Source organism: Amblyomma americanum, chromosome 7, assembly GCF_052857255.1.
Source record: "Amblyomma americanum isolate KBUSLIRL-KWMA chromosome 7, ASM5285725v1, whole genome shotgun sequence".
NCBI lineage: Eukaryota > Metazoa > Arthropoda > Arachnida > Ixodida > Ixodidae > Amblyomma > Amblyomma americanum.
The window spans coordinates 51,886,027-51,906,799 of record NC_135503.1 but is presented as its reverse complement, the minus strand read 5'-3'; the positions used below and the strand labels follow the sequence as shown (position 1 = coordinate 51,906,799).

General features: G+C 46.4%; 1 protein-coding gene across 1 annotated transcript; it reads right to left on the bottom strand.

The window, feature by feature from the left end:
* Nucleotides 1-3,953: 3,953 nt before the first annotated feature.
* LOC144099115 (catechol O-methyltransferase domain-containing protein 1-like) lies at nt 3,954-20,527 on the bottom strand. The gene is made up of 7 exons (XM_077632203.1): nt 20,386-20,527; nt 15,596-15,703; nt 11,337-11,442; nt 6,855-6,973; nt 6,061-6,115; nt 5,100-5,233; nt 3,954-4,232 (listed from the first exon to the last, which is right to left on the bottom strand). Exons 1-7 carry the CDS (start codon nt 20,386-20,388, stop codon nt 4,080-4,082), a joined length of 678 nt encoding a protein of 225 aa, XP_077488329.1. The 5' UTR covers nt 20,389-20,527; the 3' UTR covers nt 3,954-4,079.
* Between the last annotated feature and the right edge of the window lie 246 nt (nt 20,528-20,773).

Below are 20,773 nucleotides of genomic sequence, written 5' to 3'. Positions count from 1 at the left end.
GCACTGCCAACGCCACTCACAACTCCGAGAGCCGTTGCTTGCTCCAAGCACATTTTCCAAGCTTGTGGATCGACTTCTACGCTAATATGATGGTGACTGCTTCGAAGAACCAGCACATGCGGATGATCTTTTCCCAAGTCGTCGCCGCACTCACAGCTATTGTTACAGCCATCTTTCCTCCTGAGAGTCACACAGAGCTCGTTAATCATGTGGAGCGCCTGAGTCCGTACTTCCCATCCAATGTCCTACCAGGCGACGTATCACCTGCACTACTGTCCAGCAACTTCACCGCGCATTTTCTGGCGATTAAGGAGTACGAATTTAGGCTCGAAACTAACAGGAGACAAAAGCACTTTCCCAAGTGGCTACTGACGGACGAATCCGTCTACATCTCGGACTCATGGGTAGTCGTGACTCCTCTGGCCTACGCCCTCCTCGACCATCGCAACGAGGAGAAAAATCTCATGGACTTTCCTCTGGTCGGCGTCCCTATAGCCAAGAGTTTATGGTCTTACTTGTTCGCAAAAGAGAACAAGTGGTTTGTGGCCCTTTTGAAGAACAGTAGCGAACTCATGCCTTGCCTGCATAACCTCACCGAAAACATGACAGAACGCAAGGACACGCTGGAAACAATCCTGGCGCTTCGGACGGTTCTCAGTGTTGTACGCACTGATGGATGGGACAAATCCAGGAATGTATCTAGTGACTGGCAAGACATCACCGCCAGCCGCATATTTTTCCTTAGGTTGGGTGACTCGCTGTGCGACGGTAGGGACAGCAATATCAGAAGGAAACTTAGCGACGTCCTCCAACAGAATTCTGTGTTTTTAGACGCCTTCAATTGCCCGGACGTTTGCAAGATGAAACGGCCGCGTGATTCTGACGTTGTTAGTAGAGTGACCTCTCAAAAAGACTTAATTTGAGATTTCTTTTTTTCGACCGTTTCCTGCTTAGCATAGTTTACTGTATTTCATAATCCTTCTTGCTCCTTCTTTTTTCTTTCTTACACTCGTTATATTCACGTTTTCGGGTTATAGTAAAATTGATGTTAATCGCGTGTTGGATATTTCTTCCGCATGTCACACAAGCGAAGCAGTGAACAGTGCTCCTGCACTGCTTGCATTCCCAAGATATAACTAAGGTCCGAAGTGTGTTCACGTCAACTAATGTCGGAATCCAGATAACAGCAGCGCTTTTGAACATGTTCTCAGGTTTCCTGGTGACGCACTGTATGTTTTCTTTTCCGAGGTTTAATTTTCTGCCTCGAGTGGAAGGGACAGCAATATGAGGAGGAAACAGTCATGGTGCCCGATTCATGCAAAATGCCCTTAACGATGATGCATTGTCGTCGTTCGAACTACGCGCGCCTCCATATAATATATTAACAACCTCTTCCAAATGCCCTCATCATTGTGTTGTCTGCGGAAACTGAGCACTTACAATGTAGCTCCAGTTGTGTTATGTCATCACTCAGAAATATCTGAAAAAAGAATTGTCTCAGTAAAAACGTGATGGTACAATACGTGTCACACTAAGAAGTAACACGAGAAACGTTTAATCAGGATCTTAGCGCGAGAAGCAGTAGCTCTGCTTCAAGCTTCTCGTCTCCGGCTCTCCGATGCCTTTTTTTTTATTCCAGGTAAACCCTATTCTCCAATTAATAGCCGGTTTAACAAATTCTCGCGTTCCCTGTAAGTATGACACGCACTGTACTTGTGAGGACACGAAAGAACACCACACGACATGTTCTTTCATGGCGCCTGTAACTTGCGCCCTGGTTTTATGCGGGCTCTGCATTACGCGAAAAAGTACCATGCAAAGATCTTTTATTACATCTAACTTATTAAAAATTGTCCCTTATTAATGTTAGCACAGCATCTTTGGACTTAATGCTGAGGCCAACTTATATGCACTCTGTGAAAATCCTGTCTGTGCATGTGCATGTGTGTGCGTGCGTTCCCACGCGCGTTCAATTTCATCGCCATTATCGTCATCTAGAACTCCCTGGCGGCTAAAGTACCAGGCCAACATGTCCGGTCAGCACCAGAACAGTGCCTCCTTCTCCTATGGTATTTCGTATCTGCATGGTAATGTCAAAGAGCACTGCTTTCCCATGGCAACAGCTGCGTCGTGCAGGCATGCGCTGCAGCGCCGTCTACAGGGAGACGGGACGATGAAAAGTAAACTCAGCGAAGCGTAAAATAAGGATCGCAAAGCGAGTAGCGCTGGCTTACTGTGCTTCAATCACGCACTAACGGACATGAAGGATAGAACGGTGCAACGTGTACGGCGTTGCGTATACAACACCCAACAAGTATTGCAAGAGCGCAGCAGAGGCTTCTGGATGCCTTCTTTATCGTGCAAATACAAACTTACCGAAGTGCGCATCCCTTTGATGTGCGCCAGAACGGATAATCTAAAAGCAGTCTCGTTTGAAAGAGGAAAAAGAGTCAATAAAAGGAGATTCGCAGCCGAGGGTGACGGCTCATTACAGACGCATGCGCTTTCTTGCTTTAAGCATCCGTTTGGTTGCTTCTGGCAGCAAGATTAACGTGCGGCTGTTCGTATAGAACGGGACATGGATGACTATTTCTCAAGTGTATCACTGAGTTCATAATTAATGCTTTGTGCCGCTAGACTCAGAGGCATAAATGGGTACGGCGCATCGCAGCCTATTCAGGGCGTTTCACCTAAGACTACACAATTTTAATAATAATAATAATAATAATAATAATTGGTTTTGGGGGGAAAGGGCATGGCGCAGTATCTGTCTCATATATCGTTTGATACCTGAACCGCGCCGTAAGGGAAGGGTAAAGGAGGGAGTGAAAGAAGAAAGGAAGAGAGAGGTGCCGTAGTGGAGGGCTCCGGAATAATTTCGACCACCTGGGGATTTTTAACGTGCACTGACATCGCACAGCACACGGGCGCCTTTGCGTTTTTCCTCTAAGGCGCCCGTGTGCTGTGCGATGTCAGTGCACGTTAAAGATCCGCAGGTGATCGAAAATATTCCGGAGCCCTCCACTACGGCACCTCTCTCTTCCTTTCTTCTTTCACTCCCTCCTTTACCCTTCCCTTACGGCGCGGTTCAGGTGTCCAACGATATATGAGACAGATACTGCGCCATTCCCTTTCCCCCAAAACCAATTATTATTATTATTATTAAAAATTGTGTAGTCTTAGGTGAAACGCCCTGAATAAAAATAGCTTTTTGAGTTTGAAGAGAGCTCCTGAATTATTGAGAGGCATGTGGCCCACCGTAAGTAGTATTCATATCAGTTTTATAATTTCGAAAACGCGTTTACCCTCATCGCTGTGACCCAACAAATTCTAGCTACATCGCGCCAATATACATGCGCTTTCGAGAAGCTTGCAGGCAAAGCAACCTCTCCAGTGCTCGTAACTCGTCGAAAGAGTCAAAATTGGTTGGGCTACAGCACCGAGAGTAACCGCATTTTCGATAATTAAAATCTGATATGTATATCGCTTACGGTGGGCTACACGCCTCTGAATAATTAAGGAGCTGGACAGTAATAGTTAAAAAGCCCACTATTCATTATTAGTTAACCAGCCCGCTTCTTAGCACGTGTTAGCCGTATCCCGGAGTAATACACGGCTGACAATGCTATACCTAAAAAGCGCCTTTTCTAAATCAAAAAGCATATTTTTAAAAAATGTCTAAAGGCTGAGGTGAAGCACCCTATATACAAGGCACGCGACTTGCAACATTAAGCTCCAGTTTTTTTTTTTTATTACAATATATGCCGAGCTTGTATCGCACGCGTAGACACTAACCATAAACTCGTCATCGTTGGCGCATTAGTCTCTACTTGTGTTGGTTAGCGCCACGATATCTCGCGTAGAAAAAGAAGTACAAGCGCCGAACATGAAGACCTTCGCTCACATAGCCTATCTTTTCCGAGAAACCAAGCTTATTAACAACAGACGGCATCCGCGCTTGAACAAAACATTTATTTCTTCAAGGTCACGCACCACATTGATCGGTTCTGTTATCGATGGCATTCACGGTATTCGGACGCCAGGCTCTGCGTAGCCAGGCACCCATCTGAGGTGACCTTTCACCTCTTGCGTGCAAATGTTAGTCCGTCGGCCATGGGAAGAAGGCAGATGTCTATCCGCTCGTCCTCGTGCAGCTTCTTGTTGAAGGCCCGCAAAGACATGGACTCCGACGTCTGGTCTTCGGGGTCGTAAACCGTGCCTCGCCACAGCACCTGTCATGAATAAGGGTACAGGTTTCAAGGGCCTGCGTGTCAGTCAAGTTTTTCCCTTACTGTCAACTAGGGAGAAAAGGAAAATACTAGAAGAAGCGTCAGACAACCAAACATTTGCGAGGCAATCAGTGGGGGTAGTGGTAAGTCGGAGTTTTATGGTCCATAAGCCGTTAAGACTGTAATGCTCAGAAACCCAAGCTCCGCGAAAACTTTCACTTCTCTATTAGTCCCTTCCGTGCCAGTGAATATGGCACAGGATTGAAGGCTGTAATTACTCAGAGAGAGGCGGGTGGTCGGAACCAGAACCGCCTATTTTAATACCGGTTTCTCAAGAGCACGAAACGGTGTTTAAGCGGTCTGGTCAGACCTTGAGTGACCTTGAGAAAGACCAGGAGGCCCTTCGCTGCTTCTTCACGGGTGCTAAGTATCGTTCATTATTAGGCGTATACCAGGACGCGCCAGCGCATTCTGCTTGAAGATAACTATGTGCGGACTCTACCAAGACCAAAAAAAAACGACAGAACCGTGCTACAAGTATGGCAAAATGTTTTGTCGTTTTGTCACAATAAAAGATTTTTCTGTTTTGCATTAGTTTTCTGTAGTACTTTTTTGTAGCCTGTAGTACGTTTGTGTAGTGACTGTGTTACACAAACTTCTATCGTTACGACAAAAATTCCTGTTGTTATTACAAGTTTATGGGCAAACATTTCACAGAAAATCTGTTCTGACGACAGAAACTTTTCTGTTGCGTTTTTCGACTGGGTAACCACGCCGTCCAAGTGTTCGGGAACACTGCACCATGCACACATGGGCAGACTTGGTTGAGATGCGACAGAAGCAGTAGGATAGGATAGCTTCGAGACATACGTTGTCGATGGCGATGAGTCCGTTCTGCTTGACCAACTGCAAGCACCTCTCGTAATAGTTGTCGTAGTTCTCCTTGTCTGCGTCGATGAACACGAAGTCGAAAGTGCCCGCCTGTCCTTCCCGCAGCAAAGCATCTGCGAGGCGAAACAAGTGTAAAATATATTCTCAGACTGCCCAGCCTAACTATACCAGGCAACGAGTAACCAGTCCGAAATGAGGCCGCTTTCGCAAATGGTACTGACAGCGGGACGTGCATTCGGTCCATGGCCCTCCCTTTCAGACCAGCACCGCGCGTTGAACGGCTTGTTTCCTTATGAGCTAGCTTTTAGCCTGTTTTGAGAAACTTTATAATTCTGCATTATAATCGAATATTTCTCTTACGGGCGCCATTCACTTTTTAAAGCAATTTCTTTCTTCCAATATTCCCTAACCATGTCCTTCTCTCGTGTTAGCTTTCTAAAACGCAGCCTCTTACAAAGAGTAGCGCTTCTGTTGCCGCCCTTCGGTGCTTCAGTCACTTATTTTATCCCCTGTCGCCGCTGACCACCTTTCTCTAACCCTGGTACTCTCATAGACCAATGATTTTCTATGTTATATTACCATATCTCTATCAAGTCCACTCGTTACACACGGTTCCATCCATAACATCATCTAGCAGCGTATGTGCTCCTTTCTTATCTTTTGCCATCGCCGCCCTCTTGGATGTGCTCAGACTCCCTTTGAAATTTTTCGTTGAATTCCACACGCTGGCTACATAGGTGACTAATTAGCGGACGAAAAGAGACATTTTATGTCTTTCTGTGTTGAATACTTTTTAAAGTGAGTACACTCAAGTTTACTCGCTTTTAACTCACTTTTCTTGATAACCAACTGGTTCCCTGGTATTCGAATCCACTGGTATGTGCAGAGTTGCGACCAAACTACACGAGATGGCACTGCCCCAACATTGTAAGTCACTTACCCAAAGACTCAACTGCTGGTCCGAAACGCAGCTCAATCTTGTTTTCGATGCCAGCCTGGAGGAAAAGAAAAGACTTGTAGGAAGATATGCTGATTACAGCAGTGAGGGCTATTATGATAATTATGCAAAAATAATTACAGTGCGCTGTGCCGCATATAACGTAAGCCCATGACCAAGAGATGCCAGACAGAGGGCAGGAAGATGACATTCTTGACAGCACAAAATACAGTGAACAATGGTTGAGGGGGGAGCTTCAATGTGCTTATCCCATGTTTCTACAAGTGGACTTGTCTTCATCTGGGCGTACTATTCTCGAAACGTTGGCTAAGCACACTGCTACACCGCCCTCAACCCTCGCTCACTTTCTTTCATTTCGAAGACAGATATTGATAATAAAGCTTCCACTGCACACGCTTAGTTGACCAGCTTAACGGTCTACTCAACAACCGGTGATATGGCAAGTAAGGAATCGCCACATCGTCATTCATGATTAAGATAAACCACCTATTATTGGCCATGGTGCGCTCACCGATCACAGTAAAACATTTGTCATGAAATGCAATCAATCGGTTACTTTCTTCATTTTTATTAAGAAGCGAGGGACATCTTTGCCACAAACGCCCACAAATCAGCGCTCCAGTGCACATAGATGTACATGAGGCCAGGTCTCAAAGGACGTCATTTTCTCCTGTCACGGCATGGCGCTGCAAAAGCCATCAGTGCTAGAACTGTTGGGTGATCCTGACACTGCTGCCCCTAGGTAGCATATAGGTGCAAATCAGTCGCATACGTACGTCCTTCCATAACGGCCTACCGACGTTCACCAGCGTCTCGTGGAGGTCCAGCGCCACCACTTTTCCGTCTGGGGGCAACGCCAGGGCGGCGGCGACTGCACTGCAGCCGGTGAACGTGCCTGTGCAGGTGGTGAAGGTCATAGCGTTAACTGGAGTTACCATGGCCATCAGTGCCAGTAGCTAGAAAAGCGGCCTTTTTGCAGCTGCAGGATCCTCTACGCAACACGGAACGCATATCCGGCCCCGACTCATTCGCATGCGACGCAGTCCGCACTCCTTCAAGCCTTCAATCTTAACTGAATCTCACGGGTTCGCTCACGCTGGCGGTCGAGATCACAGTTCAGCCATTAAAATGGCAGCGCTGTCAAGGGGTGCAGTCTCGGTCAAAAGTCTTAAGGCCAAAGGCTTTTCTCCTCAGCCGCATAGCAGAGCCGTTACGGCATTCTTAAAGACCGAATGACTTGAAAGGCTAGCAGAAGGTTTCTTCTTGCGGTAGAGAAGCTTCCTATTTGGCTTGCGTTTTGAATGATCCACTACACGGAGCATCCTAGGGACATTCATTTAGCTGCAGCTGAACGCTGTGGCCTTCAGACTTTTGACTAAAACTGTACATGCGAAGCTTCTACGCCTCTTGCCGCGGCTTGTATTGCTCAGAACCTCTGCCACTTGCATCACATGAGTCACCCTTTTTTGCAGAACGAAATCCTCTAACTGGAGCGTAAACAAGCTTTCTAATAGACACGCATAACGAGGACCGACAGTACAGTTCAGCACACTCAAGCCGCATAGTGAACGCGCTGGTTTGGCCTGATCACACGGTCGGGGTTCATACTCGCGATCAGCAACGCATTACCGCTTTGTGGACGCGAAGAGATGTAAACATCACAAAAAGAAACTACGCAGATGTTCAATATGGTACCGCTGTCATTGTCTAACACTGACGTTTCTTGCTTTAACTGCACCAAGTTAGACATGTCTGCACCACAGAGTGATGCAGTGCATGCGCCGTTGTAAATGTGCAACAGTAAGGAGCACCTGTACAATATCGGACGTTTACAACGACAGGTGCATGAAGCACGTTCCTTCTCGCGTCAGCAACAGCGTCGTACTATGTCACAACCGAAAACTCCTGCGGTCGCATGCGGCCCGAAAAGCATACTGTCCAAGCGGTTATGAACCCAATGCATTAAGGCTTAATAAGGCGTATAGGTCATCACCATCATCTCAGCAAGACTACGTCCACTCTAGGGCAAAGGCCTCTCCTACGTCTCTCAAGTTAACCCTGACCTTTGCCAGCTGCGGCCACCGCATCGCCGCAAAACTTCTCAATCTCATACGCACACCTAACTTCTTGCCGCCCCCTGTTACGCTTGCCTTCTCTTGGAATCCACTCTGTTACCCTTAAGGACCAGCGGTTATCCTGCCTTCGCATTACATGCCCTCCACTGGCCCATTTCTTCTTCCTGATCTCGACTAGGATGTCGTTAACCCGCGTTCGTTCCCTCACCCTTTCTGCCGGCTTCCGGTCTCTTAACGCTCCACCTATCACTTTTATTTCCATCGCTCGCTGCGTTGTCAGCTTGTGCTGAACCCTTTCGTTAGCCTCAACGTCATCTGCCCCATAGGTGAACATATGGTATAAGGTCATAATGGGACTTAAGAAGAGGGAAATTACGAGAGTTTTCTTATTCATCTGCATATGATCCGCGTACTGTACCGCACGTGAAAATCTAAGGATCACAACGTCGATATTAATACCAAGACAACTTAGACTGCCACAGTAATAACTATTCTTGTTCTACGACCATCGACAATCCAATTGCAAGAAAATGAAATAACACCCTCCTGTTTGTAAAACAATGGCGACCTTTGCAGCTTGGGAAAGATGTCGAATTTTTTTTTCTTTACCGGAGGCGTGAACGATTTTTGCTTACTGCATCGTCTGCGAACATTGACCGAATGGAATACATTTAACAGCAAAGGACGGTTAGGAAAACGGCAATATGGAGGTGATGTTGTGGATGTGCCACACGGGAAATGCGTCGCACTTATTTTCAAGGGCAACACCACCTAGCCGCGCGCCGAACGTCCCAGTTTTGTCATTTTTTTTTCATTAATGTTAACACGACCCCGCCAAAACATGTTTTCCAGAACGGAAGGGTCTCGCTCTTACGCTAAATAAGTAAAATACCTAACTGCGTAATGATGCCGCTGCGGGCAAATTAGACAAAAATAGTAATAAAATGCGCGAAGTACACGCCTCCCAGCTGTTTGGTGCGTGGAGTCCCGATTCCAGGAAAAGGTTCGTGCTACAGGAAAACATGTCTTTACCACACTTTTGCGTGGAGGAAAATGGAGAGACGTACCATCAAGCAAACGAACAGTTGGCATGCGCATTCCCAACCAGCCGATCGGAAACGACTGTGTCCTGGTAGTTTATTGTTGTTGTTTTTTTCATGCGACCCACTCTAGCACGTCATGTCCGTCCAATATTACGCATTTCACAGGCGTTGCATTACGCCAAGGCGTATTACATACATACATAATCCCTTGATTGCGTGGCACCGATGGCCGCATCAATACATGCAATCTCAGTGTTCTTAGGAACACTCGAATGCTGTGAAATGGTACGTACTTGCGCGAAGAACACGGACACAACGAAGAAACACATACAACATGCACATGTACACACGACATGCACACACACGCTCTGTGCGTATCGTGTGTCTGTGTTTGTTGTGTCCCGTCTTCTTCGCGCAAGTACGTACCCTTTCAAAGATGAACCAACTCGCCCAAACAAGAGTGTTACTAGGACGCTGTGTGGGCACCAACTTCCAGTTTCCGTGGCGGCAAAGCCTCCCTGCCACTTGGATGGAATTAGCAGCCCTGTCAACTACAAACTGAACTTGTAGTGGGAGCAGAGCGACCCAGATACCTTAAGCTATACTTTTCCTCGAGATTTCGCTCAACAATTCTCAATAACAATATACAGTGCTTATAGTACAGTCCGACGATTCTATTACTGAGGGTTAAAATTCTTTCTGAGGCATGCAAGTGGCCACGGCACTGCGCATAACGATGTAAAAGGAGCCTTTCAGTCATACTGCGAAGCCTGCGAGCCCAGCTATAGCTTGTGACAGCAGTAACTGGTCTGAGAAACAAGCAATACTGCTTCGAGGCAGAATAGCGTATAGTGTACTTGACAGTAACGTTCCGTAAGTAGCGTCGAAGGCAATTACAGCACTGGTATGCCACTTTAAGAGCAATTGTAGGGTCTCAAAAGCTTATTTCACTTCGCTTGAAGTTCCCACTCAGCTACACTTACCGTTGCTACACCGTTCTTAGCCGTTACAAGCATTGACCTCTTAATTAGCCGCGTCGAACTCATATTACAAGGTTAAAGAATACTTTTTATCCTCGTATAACAATAGCGTGGCGAGAGCCCCAACTGGCAGGCCGATGGCTTCACACATTTAAGCACACTGATGCACTGTAAGACGGCGTTTTAACGCTCAGTAAGGGTATCGGCTGTCTTTACTCTATACGGTTCCGCAATAATATTGTGCTTGAATTTGCGCCACCTAATATTTTGCTGTCTAGTGCTCTGAAAAAATTGCGACAGCTTCACCGCTTCATTCTAAGATTTTATGCTGTGGAATAAAATTACCACTTTTATAATGCGCTCTTCAAAGTTATTTTCAAGAATGCTTGCTTTATTAAAAAGATAAACTAAATACTTTATTGTAATTCGCAGTAGAGTGAGAGCAGGATGGTGGAATTATTCATAAAACAATACGAAGTGAACAAGGGCTGAGGGGCAGCGTCAGATCGCTAGGCAAGAAGTCCTCATGTCATGACCTTGGCTGACGAACTGTGGCTCCCTCTCAACCTTCGCTCATACTATTTTGTGTAAATTGTTAATTATTCCTTCAATTTTGACGAGTTTTTTGCTCTCGGGTAATATACATACGTTGAGAATGTGCGTTTCTTTTTTTGTATTTGTGCCGTGTTCGTATTCTTGTTCCCAAATAATGCGAGGCTCAAAAACATCTCTCCGGTGTGGGCTTCCCATATTTAACCCTATTTAAAAGAAGCTTCAAATGAAACTCCAACAGGGCAATGAAAACTGGAACAGCAAACGAGAAGTCTTGAGCTGAAAGCGTGTGAATACTAGCGTATTTGTTTTGTTCTTTTTTCCTTCGATGGCACGAAGGCCGTGGTGCGGTAGTGTTAATTATACCGGTCTGTGTTTCGGCTGCACCGCCTAATATTTTTGTGTTCTGGCGTTCACGTTTCAGTTATTTTATTCGCTTGTTGTTCCACGCTGATGGTACATTTCACTTATGAATTGCGGCAATAATTTTCGACATATGTATATTTCTTTCCACCGATCTTTGTTGTTCTATAGAATACTAAGCCCATCAGCCGACAGTGCTAACAGTCAGCTTTGGCGGGAAATCCACTCGTTCACACGGTACTCACCTATTTCGAGGTACTTTTTGGCTGACATAGTCTTCAGCAGGATTTGAAAGAACTGCAGCTGGCAGCTGTCACCCAACATAGAGCCGTAGCGATGTTTCTTTGTAATCTGCAACGAGCCAGGAGTTAAGCTCTCATATTAGACACATGTGCTACGCGACTACGATGGTACCAGCCACACTGCCTGCCCATTGGACAACCCAGAAATATGAGCTGCTCGCTCCTCGTTATGCTTAAGCGGCATGTCGGTTGCGCATACGTATCCTGAATGAACGCTGTTACGACATAGCTTGCACCGTGCCGTCTGCGTTTCAGCACTCTTTCTGAATTCACTGATGCTAAGCAATGAGAAGACAACGAGTTCGAGTGAATTCTGCGGAGTTAATAATTAGCACAGATGGTTACTGAGTCTCAAGTGCAAATAAATCACATTAATGTGCTCTTTGGCATGCGCTCGACAGCTCCGGCTGATAACTGGGCAAATTCTTAAAGGGGCTCTGAAAAGGGCTCTAATAACGTTGCGTCATGCCTGCGATGTTAATCCGCGCCGCTTCACGAATAATGTCCAGCAAGAATTTTTTTTAATACGCTTTGTAGAAGCTGAGTTTCTGTGATCAAAATTTGAATTTCAGCGCCTTCGCGCCTTTCCATCTCCTCTTGTCACTTTTTGCACGCCGGAAGGTCACCGCTCCTCCGCCGGCCCCACCTCCGGGGGCGGAGCCTCCTGACCCGTCGGAGCTACGCGGCTTATTGGCCGCAGCCATAGTAGCTACCTGACCTCTGAAAGAATATAACCAACAGCCATCTCTCAATTCGTATACGCATTTCCGAGCGACGGAGCAGGGTGCGAGCATTAAAATGTCGCCGGAAAGGGCACGCCAACTTCCGCGCGTGATTGTGGCTTCTCTGCTGCTTGTAGAAGTGTATTGTTTGGCTCAGGTGTTCATGACAACAGAAAGCAGTGATTGAGCGAGTTGATGTGCTCTCTTCGGAAGGTGTTTCAGAGCCCCTTTAATGGCTTACTGCATGATTTTTTATTATTTATTTATTTACCTAGTGAGTGAGTGAGTCAGTGAGTGAGTGAGTGAGTGAGTGAGTGAGTGAGTGAGTGAGTGAGTGAGTGAGTGAGTGAGTGAGTGAGTGAGTGAGTGAGTGAGTAAGTGAGTGAGTGAGTGAGTGAGTGAGTGAGTGAGTGAGTGAGTGAGTGAGTGAGTGAGTGAGTGAGTGAGTGAGTGAGTGAGTGAGTGAGTGAGTGAGTGAGTGAGTGAGTGAGTGAGTGAGTGAGTGACACTCAAGCTCCGCCTTAAGGGTTCGAGGCTAAAGTGCTAACGAGTTATGTCCATTCATAAATCCCTGGTAGTCCTCACGCCACCTTTGGCGCCGTCGTGCAGCGGTTAAGCGATGCGCCACTGCTCTCCGACGGCAGATGTTGCCACCGACGGGACTTGCGCGACCCAAGTTTCTCTTCCAGAGCTGCCTGGGGATTTTTTCGTGGATTTTTTCGCCCACAGCCAACGACACCGACGCCGTTTTCTGCGACACGGCTGCGACACAGCTGAATAGAGACAGATGAGAGTCCTCAGGAAGCGCAGTGCCAAGTGGTGCAGAAGCATCGGCTTCTCTGTGGAGTTTGGTTGCTTCAGAGTCACGTGATCGCGTTTGGCCGGTACAAACGCTAGCGGTGCGTGGAAAGCGAATGCGCAATTTTGCTGCAGTTAGTTCTTTTGTTTGCATGATTTTTATTATTGTTGCTAGTAAAGTAGTGCTGGCCTCTTCAATAAAGACGCGCCACTGGGTAACACAACACGAAGAAAAGACACACAACGCAAGTGTGAACTTGCAACTGTTTACAATATCCCCCTATTACAATTTTTATGTAGTTCGGTACCCATGGTCACAAGTGGATATCACACATGCAAGCATGCAGTAGTGCCCTACCCTCTTCCTCAACACGCAAGCTCTATCACATAATCTCCTTTTGTGAGGGTAACAGATGGATTACTCAAGCTCATTCCCACAGCTGCAGCTTACGTCAGTAATAAAAACGGAGACTGACATGATGGTTCTTGCGCTATGATAGAAAGGAAGGTCGATACAGCATGCATTCATGTTTTACATTTACTCTGATTACCGAAGTGTATAAAAAGAGCGTCAAGGAGGTGAAATAAACAGGTGTAAGTTCACGCTTTTGTAATCTCTCGTCCTTTCCTTGTGTCCCAAAAGCGCTATTTTATTCAAAATGCACAACACTACAGGCAAGTCTCAGGAAGCCGCACTCCACAGCAGATCACTTTCTTATCTTCAGTGAGGCCATGTATAAATTCGCAGAATACATCATGGCTTCATGTGTGAGCTTTATAGACCACAGGAAAGCATCCCATTCAGCAGAAACATCAGCGGTAATGCGAGGGTTACTCGTCCAAGACATCTAGGAGTCGTACGTAAACGGGTTCGAGCATACCAACTCGGAGTGATGAGCGAGTGTAGTTCGACATGATAGGAGTGACAAACTGCCAATCAAGAGTGCGGCAGGCACGAAGACAAAATCTCTCAATTGTTATTGACTGCAAGCGTACAAAAAGTAGTCTTAGAGTTCAGTTCAGAAGGAAAGCAGAATGACACTAAGGGGATAGACCTCAGTTCCCTGCGATTCGGTGACATTGATGCCTTGCTAAGGAACTTAAGGAACGAATTACAGATAATTATTGATAACTTAAAGAGGCACAGTTCAACGGCAAGCACAAGAATAAAAATGTAACCAGTGTTATCTTTGACAATTTAGCATTGGACCGACATTATATTTTATGTAATAAGGTAATAGAACTGACTAGGATATACATCTAGCTTGGCCAAATAATCACATCTGTCCGAGGATAACGTAGAAATTGTGGGAATAACACAATTTCTTTCTCGTAACCCATGTTAGTCGTGATTATTTCGCCAAGGCAGATGTACCTGGTCCGTTTGGCACACATGCCTGAATTATGAAATGAAGACTACTTATCTTCGTGCAAAAGAAAGCATAAGTCAATATATATCTTGCCGGTACTCATACTTGGGCAGAAATTTCAAAGTTAACAAGGCTGCTAGCCATAAGGCTTTGGACATCGCAAGTAGCGACGCAAAGTACAACGTATGTGTACCACTAAGAGGAAAAAAAAAGCAACCTAAATTAAACGGTAATAGTGAACTAGAAATGCTCTGCCAAATATTCAGAAGGTTTGGATTATGTTTTATAGGGGTTTAATGGACGCCGTAGTGAAGGGCTCCAGCAATATCGACCACCTGAGGTTCTTCAACGTGCACTGATATCGCACAGTACACGGGCCTCTAGAATTTCGCCTCCATCGAAATTCGAGCGCCGCGGCCGGGATCGAACAAATATTCAGAAAAGGAAATAGACATGCCCAAAGTACCTAATGCGGAGTAAGACGGCGAGCTGGAAACTGTTCACGCGTCCGGATAGTTTAAGGCACTTAAGTTTTAGATGTGAGGTTACCTATGCAGCTAATGAGTGATTGACCGCCTGCAGTAAAGGAGCAATACGAAAGGAAACAGTTATTAGCGTGCAGTCAATGATTAGAGCCAAAGCATGAGAAAGAAGCATAATTTGTCTTAGTCGTTTTTTTTTTTTGTCTGGTCTCGACCAACATTTTCCCCGTTTTGTACCCCTCCTATAAGCTTCCTTTAAGGTCACGGTAGAGAAAGGCTTGTCAAATGGTTCTTCATCAATAAAAAATTAATAAGGGAGGAAAAACCTCAGGGTGCTCGCTAACGTTTCGACAACAGGGCTTGTCTTCGCCTGGGCAAAGCGTTCGTCATTGGCGGGGTTTACATAGGGTCATCACTCAGAGGAGGAAGGCCCGGTGAGGGGGAGGAGGATGTGAAGGGGCGCAAGCCCAAAGAAAACCAAAATAAACGTGAATGAATGCCAGCCCTGACAGATGTTTTCATTAAATTTTTTTGTTCATTTTCAAAACTAAAGTTAAAATTATTTCGGTTCTCAAGGACGGACTAAGCACTCCCATTTGTAGTTACGCACCTGCATACGTAAGGCGAGCACATAGCGAGGAATACGCTACGCGTATTTCATCACAGTATATCTTTCCAACTGCCTTTGTTTAGATCCGTAACGCATAGCGCTACGCCTGGAGCAGCTGAGTTTCAAAACATCTGCCGTACTCAGCCGTGAGTGTAAGTCCCGCCGCCGCAGGGCATTAGCGTGTGTGTTAAGCGCACATGTGCTTTTTTTTTTTACTTACCTCCATGAGTTTCTCCTGCACCGGATGCAGCCGTAGCGTGTGCTCCTCGGCATACTGGGCAGCCAAGGGACACACCAGGTCCTTCTTTTTGGGTACCCTGAGATTTTCCTAAGGAGTAGTGCACAACGAGAGTTAAGAGGTAAACGGGAATTAGAGGGATGCGATGAAGAGGCACAAGGAGCGGTATAGGCATTGTAAAATGTACGGACGCTATTCACCCCTGGCCAGGGCTTCCCTCGCATGTAGGCGGACAGAGGCTATGCCCAGCCAGTGTCACTGTAAAAAAAAATCGCGCCCTTAAGGGCGCGTTTCTATGTTTATAACTCACACCCTTGCACCCTCCCGAAAGGGTGCAAAGTAAGATTGTCACACCCAAACAGTAAGGGCGTCATTGTTAGAGTTGTACCCATTTTAACGCTGCTTTACATTTCATAAGTTTTGAGCGTTTGCGTACATCTTTACGCACCTTTTCACCCAAATAAGCTACAATACCCGTGCACCCTTGAGGGGTGCACGGGTTCTTTAACGGTGCTAACGGGCTCAGCCACCCTCTTTCAAAAAAAACTAGAAAAAAAGTATGAAAGGGTGCTGTCATTAGTGTTGCACCTTCAAGGGTGCAATTTTTTTTCACTGTGTAGGGCAGTGGTCACTGTAAAGCTTTCGAAGCATCGCAAAGGCGCGACCGCACGGCTCGAACATTTTTGAGCCAGTGCCCAAGGAGTAGAACGATGTTCCGGGCTAGTTGGTTCATTGCAGAAAAAAGGTTAGTACTGAGCGAATTAGACACGACACGAGAACAGGGACAAAAACGACAACACAGGCGCAGACTTCCAACTGTTTATTTGAGACCGAAATGCAAACGTTATATAGGGCATGAACCTAGGCGCACAACCATCGCTGTCATTCACAAAAGACCTGATTAAATTTAGACAACATTAATCACATTTTTACGTTGCAGAAGGACCGATAAACCACACAGCACTCAGTCAGTATGTCCCCAAACACTCCAGAAGATAACGTTGATGGGGTGGTGACTGACATTCTAGGGATATTTGACACCTCCTCCCAGGACTTAATCTTCACCCACGAGTTAGCTAACGACAACAGACTGCAGTATCTTTATCTTACTCTCGAATTTTCCTCTAAACACATCTGCTGGTCATACAGTCCGAGAACCAAAAATAACCCACTGCCGTTTGGAAGCGCACGTTCTAAGCTCGTAAAACGTGCCAACGTAATCTTAGCATGCCAGTCTGCCCTAGAAAAATCATGCAACCGCAAAATAGAAGAAAGCTTTAGCCAGCAAGTTCAACGTTTCCGCGCAGCTGGTTATCCGCCCCAGCTCATCACCGTAGCGAGTGAAAGCTTATTACAGGAGCTCGAAGGCCGTAAAAAGAATGAAAAGAACAAGGAAAAGCCCCTGCAGGTGATGCCTTACATACACCGAGTATCCCACAACAGCAGAAAAGTGGCGAACCGATATGGTGTCAGGGTGGTTTTTTTCTGCACCGATTAAGCTTAGCAGCGTCTGCCCTTTGATGTCGACTGAAAAGAGAAGCAGGCCGCAGTGCTGCACCAATCACGAAAAGAAGTTCACAAAGTGCGATTCGAGCCTTGTCTACAAAATTCCCCTCTCTTGCGGTAGAGTTTACATTGGGCAGACTGGTAGGTGTTTTAATGAAAGGGCACGCGAACATAACTTGGCAGTGAAGAACAATATGGGAGGTCATCTGGAGCAGCATTGGTAAGAACTGTAAAGGGAAGGGTAAGGAATAGAAAAAAGTGTCTTGCAACTGGGTTTTGCGCAACACTACCTTTTTGTTTTAATCTAGAGATAAGACGGAAAGGGAGGTGGTCGAAGCCTATCACATAGTAAAAAAATGTGAAAAATGTCTCAGCACTCAGTCTATTACGCTTTCACCGACTGAAATCACGCTTTTAGAAGGCCACCTATAAGTGTTTCACTTACGTCCTAATTTGGTTAAGATGTATGTACCTCAAGGACGGAAATCTAGTTTTATCTGGTTTAATCCTCACCTTTTCACTTGTTCTTTGTTGGCTTCCATGCCATACCTGTTTTTCCATACCTCATCCCACTCTTTTACCTGCTTTTAATCTTCACCTTTACACGTATTCTTTGTTGTTTCCACGCTCTCATATCGGTTTTTTCATATGTCACACCATGGTTTTATCGCGTTTGCATTGTTTTTTTTTTTTGCTCTTGCTGTCTGTTGGGTCACCTGCATTGTCACTTCGCGTATTTTTCACCCTCTTTACTTAGGTTTATTGTTAGGTTTCTTACTTTTTTATCATTTTCTTGACGTGGAGTGTGGGGACATGCTGACTAAGTGCTGTGTGGTTTACCGGTCCTTCTGCAACGCAAAAATGTGATCAATGTTGTCTAGATTTTAATCAGATCTTTTTTGAATGACAGCGATGGTTGTGCGCCTAGGTTCATGCCCTATATAGTATTTGCATTTCGGTCTCAAATAAACAGTTGGAAGTCTGCGCCTGTGTTGTCGTTTTTGTTCCCGTTCTCGTGTCGTGTCTCATTCGCGCAGCGCTAACCTTTTTTCTACCCAAGGAGAACTGATGTAGTAGGGGTGCTGGTGCTTCATGCCCTAAAGCTACATGTGCACTATGAGGGGCGCCGTAGTGAACAACTCCCGACTAATTCCAACCATGTGGAGTATTTTATCGTGCACTGACATCACACACCTCGTGGCTGTATTTTTCATTTCGCTCAGGTCTAAATGTGGCCGCCGAGACCGGGATTCCATCCCTCGTCCTGGAGCTCAGCGGTCGAACGCCAAAGCCACTGAGAGACCGCGACGGATCAAAGCGTAGTGAAAGGGTGACATCAGAATGCGGCACCTAATGCAAACATGGAGCTTCTCCTTTTCATTTCGCCTTCATTTGGTGAATATGAGAAATAATCGTGTTGTCACATAGCAGTTTGGGTTGGAAACTTGAGGCGTAGACAGCCGATGAACGCCAACCCCAAGAAGCACCGATAATCAGCAACAGCACCGAGAAACGCCCGGAAAGGAACTTCAGTGTCTTCATCCAATCCATCAACGTGGCGCGCGAGCTTCGTGCCAAGCAGCGGGTACTGTTGCAGACAAGCGGAAGGTGGTCGGGACCCGATGACCGGCTTCCGCTTGTCCGGGGGGCCCTGGACATCGGAGTGTCGAGCCTGCACCTCCACCACTGCCACGTCGCAGTTTCAAGCGCCTTCGGCGCCTGGTAGCACATGGTAACGCCGGGTGCAAAAAGCAGTCCTCCGATCATTATGGTGACGACCGGGTCGGAAAGGTCTATTGGCTTTTAATAATAATAATAATAATAATAATAATAATAATAATAATAATAATAATAATAATAATAATAATAATAATAGTAATATTAATAATTTGTTTTCGGGGAAAGGAAATGGCGCAGTATCTGCCTCATATATCGTTGGACACCTGAACCGCGCCGTAAGGGAAGGGATAAAGGAGGGAGTGAAAGAAGAAAGGAAGAAAGAGGTGTCGTAGTGGAGGGCTCCGGAATAATTTCGACCACCTGGGGATCTTTAACGTGCACTGACATCGCACAGCACACGGGCGCCTTAGCGTTTTGCCTCAATAAAAAAAACGCGGCCCAGCGTCCAGCAGTCCAGCAGCCCAGCAGTCCAGCGGGCGGCATGGCGGCACACAAGGAGAGCTTCTCTTAAAAGCTATAGGCTTTTATAAGAAGCTCTCCTTGTGTGCCGCCATGTCGCCTGCTGGACTGCTACGTGCACACGCGGCAGCCACGCCGGAAGCGGTGTGGTCATCATCATCATCACCCGCCTGACTGCGCCCACTGCAGGGAAAAGGCCTCTCCCATGTCTCTCCAATTAACCCTGCCCTTTGCCAACTGCGGCCACCGTATCCCCGTCAAACTTCTTAATCTCGTCCGCCCACCTAACTTTCTACCACCCCCTGCTACGCTTGCCTTCTCTTGGAATCCACTTCGTTACCCTTAGGGACCAGCGGTTGTCTTGCCTTATGAGCATTTGCACCTGTTCTCAGCAGTCCGACAAGCGCTTGTTTGAACCGTTCTGTGTTAACAAGGTAAAGGTTGCAAGTAACGAGCGATATACAGTCGATTCTCGTTATAGCGAAACGCTTTATAATGAAATAACAAATATAACGAAGGAATGACGATCCCCCTTGAAAGCTCGGCTATTAACGAATCTACGGCTATAACGAAGTAATCGCCGGGTTCCTTCAACTTCGTTATAACGAGGTTCAACTGTATTTACAAAGTAACGTGAAAATGAGTTGCACGCTTTTTGCTTGGAGCAGAGCCTATACTGCCGACTGCAACCCTGCCACCGTTCTTGAAAATGTAAAGCAAGAGTACAGCAAATTGCTGACCTTCAGCAACGGCCGACCCCAGACCAAGCTACTAGAGTCGCGGCGGAGAAAATGAACTAGAGTATAACTAAACAAGGCGACCCTCGTTGGAAAGACGAGAACAAAAACCTTTAGCGCGCACTCTTTCCTACTTGCCGCTTCTAATCACCGGGATTTGTAAGGCGTGGCCCGTTCTCGTGCGTTTAAGCAATCCAATGGCCGCTGCCCAGTAAACGTGGTGGCCAGTTCACAACTCCCTTTGCACACGTTCGACCTAAGCTGAGAATAAACCAAAGGAAGTAAGAAGTAAAGGCGTCTAAAGTGCAGCGGTTCTTCAGATGGACCGAGCTTGAACGCGAACCGTGTTTCTGGCGAATATCTGAGCGCAAATCATTACTGTCACCTTACCATTGCTTGCTTTGGTTACGTGTCGCTCCGCAGTTGACGCTCTGAAAACAGTGAATGCCGACCCCTCCGGACTGCCCGTGTGCCTTCTGTTTTCCAGTACCGAGTCACCTCTAACGAAGTCGGTGCCTCCGCGAGCTTTAGTATGTTTTTCTCTCCCCCGTGAATCATCCGCACGTTCTAGAAAGCTCTCTTTCCGGTGCACGTCACGCATCCTGTTGATTTATGGTGAACGCAGAGCATAGCGTAGCCGCAATGAAAAATCTCACGTAGATGTGAACCGCTGTTGTGCTTTTCTCTTTGTGATATGTACGCTTGTGTGGCCCTCTTTGTGTGCGTATGTGCTTTCGTATAGTACATGTGTGTGGGTGTTTCTGTGCCTAATGGCGTA

Bases quoted from the DNA above. Each gene is read 5' to 3' on its own strand.
- LOC144099115 (XM_077632203.1), bottom strand. The intron at 11,443-15,595 runs GTAAGTAAAAAA...GGCTCGTTGCAG, and splicing joins TGCAGGAGAAACTCATGGAG to ATTACAAAGAAACATCGCTA. The intron at 5,234-6,060 runs GTAAGTGACTTA...TTCGCCTCGCAG, and splicing joins ACCAGCAGTTGAGTCTTTGG to ATGCTTTGCTGCGGGAAGGA.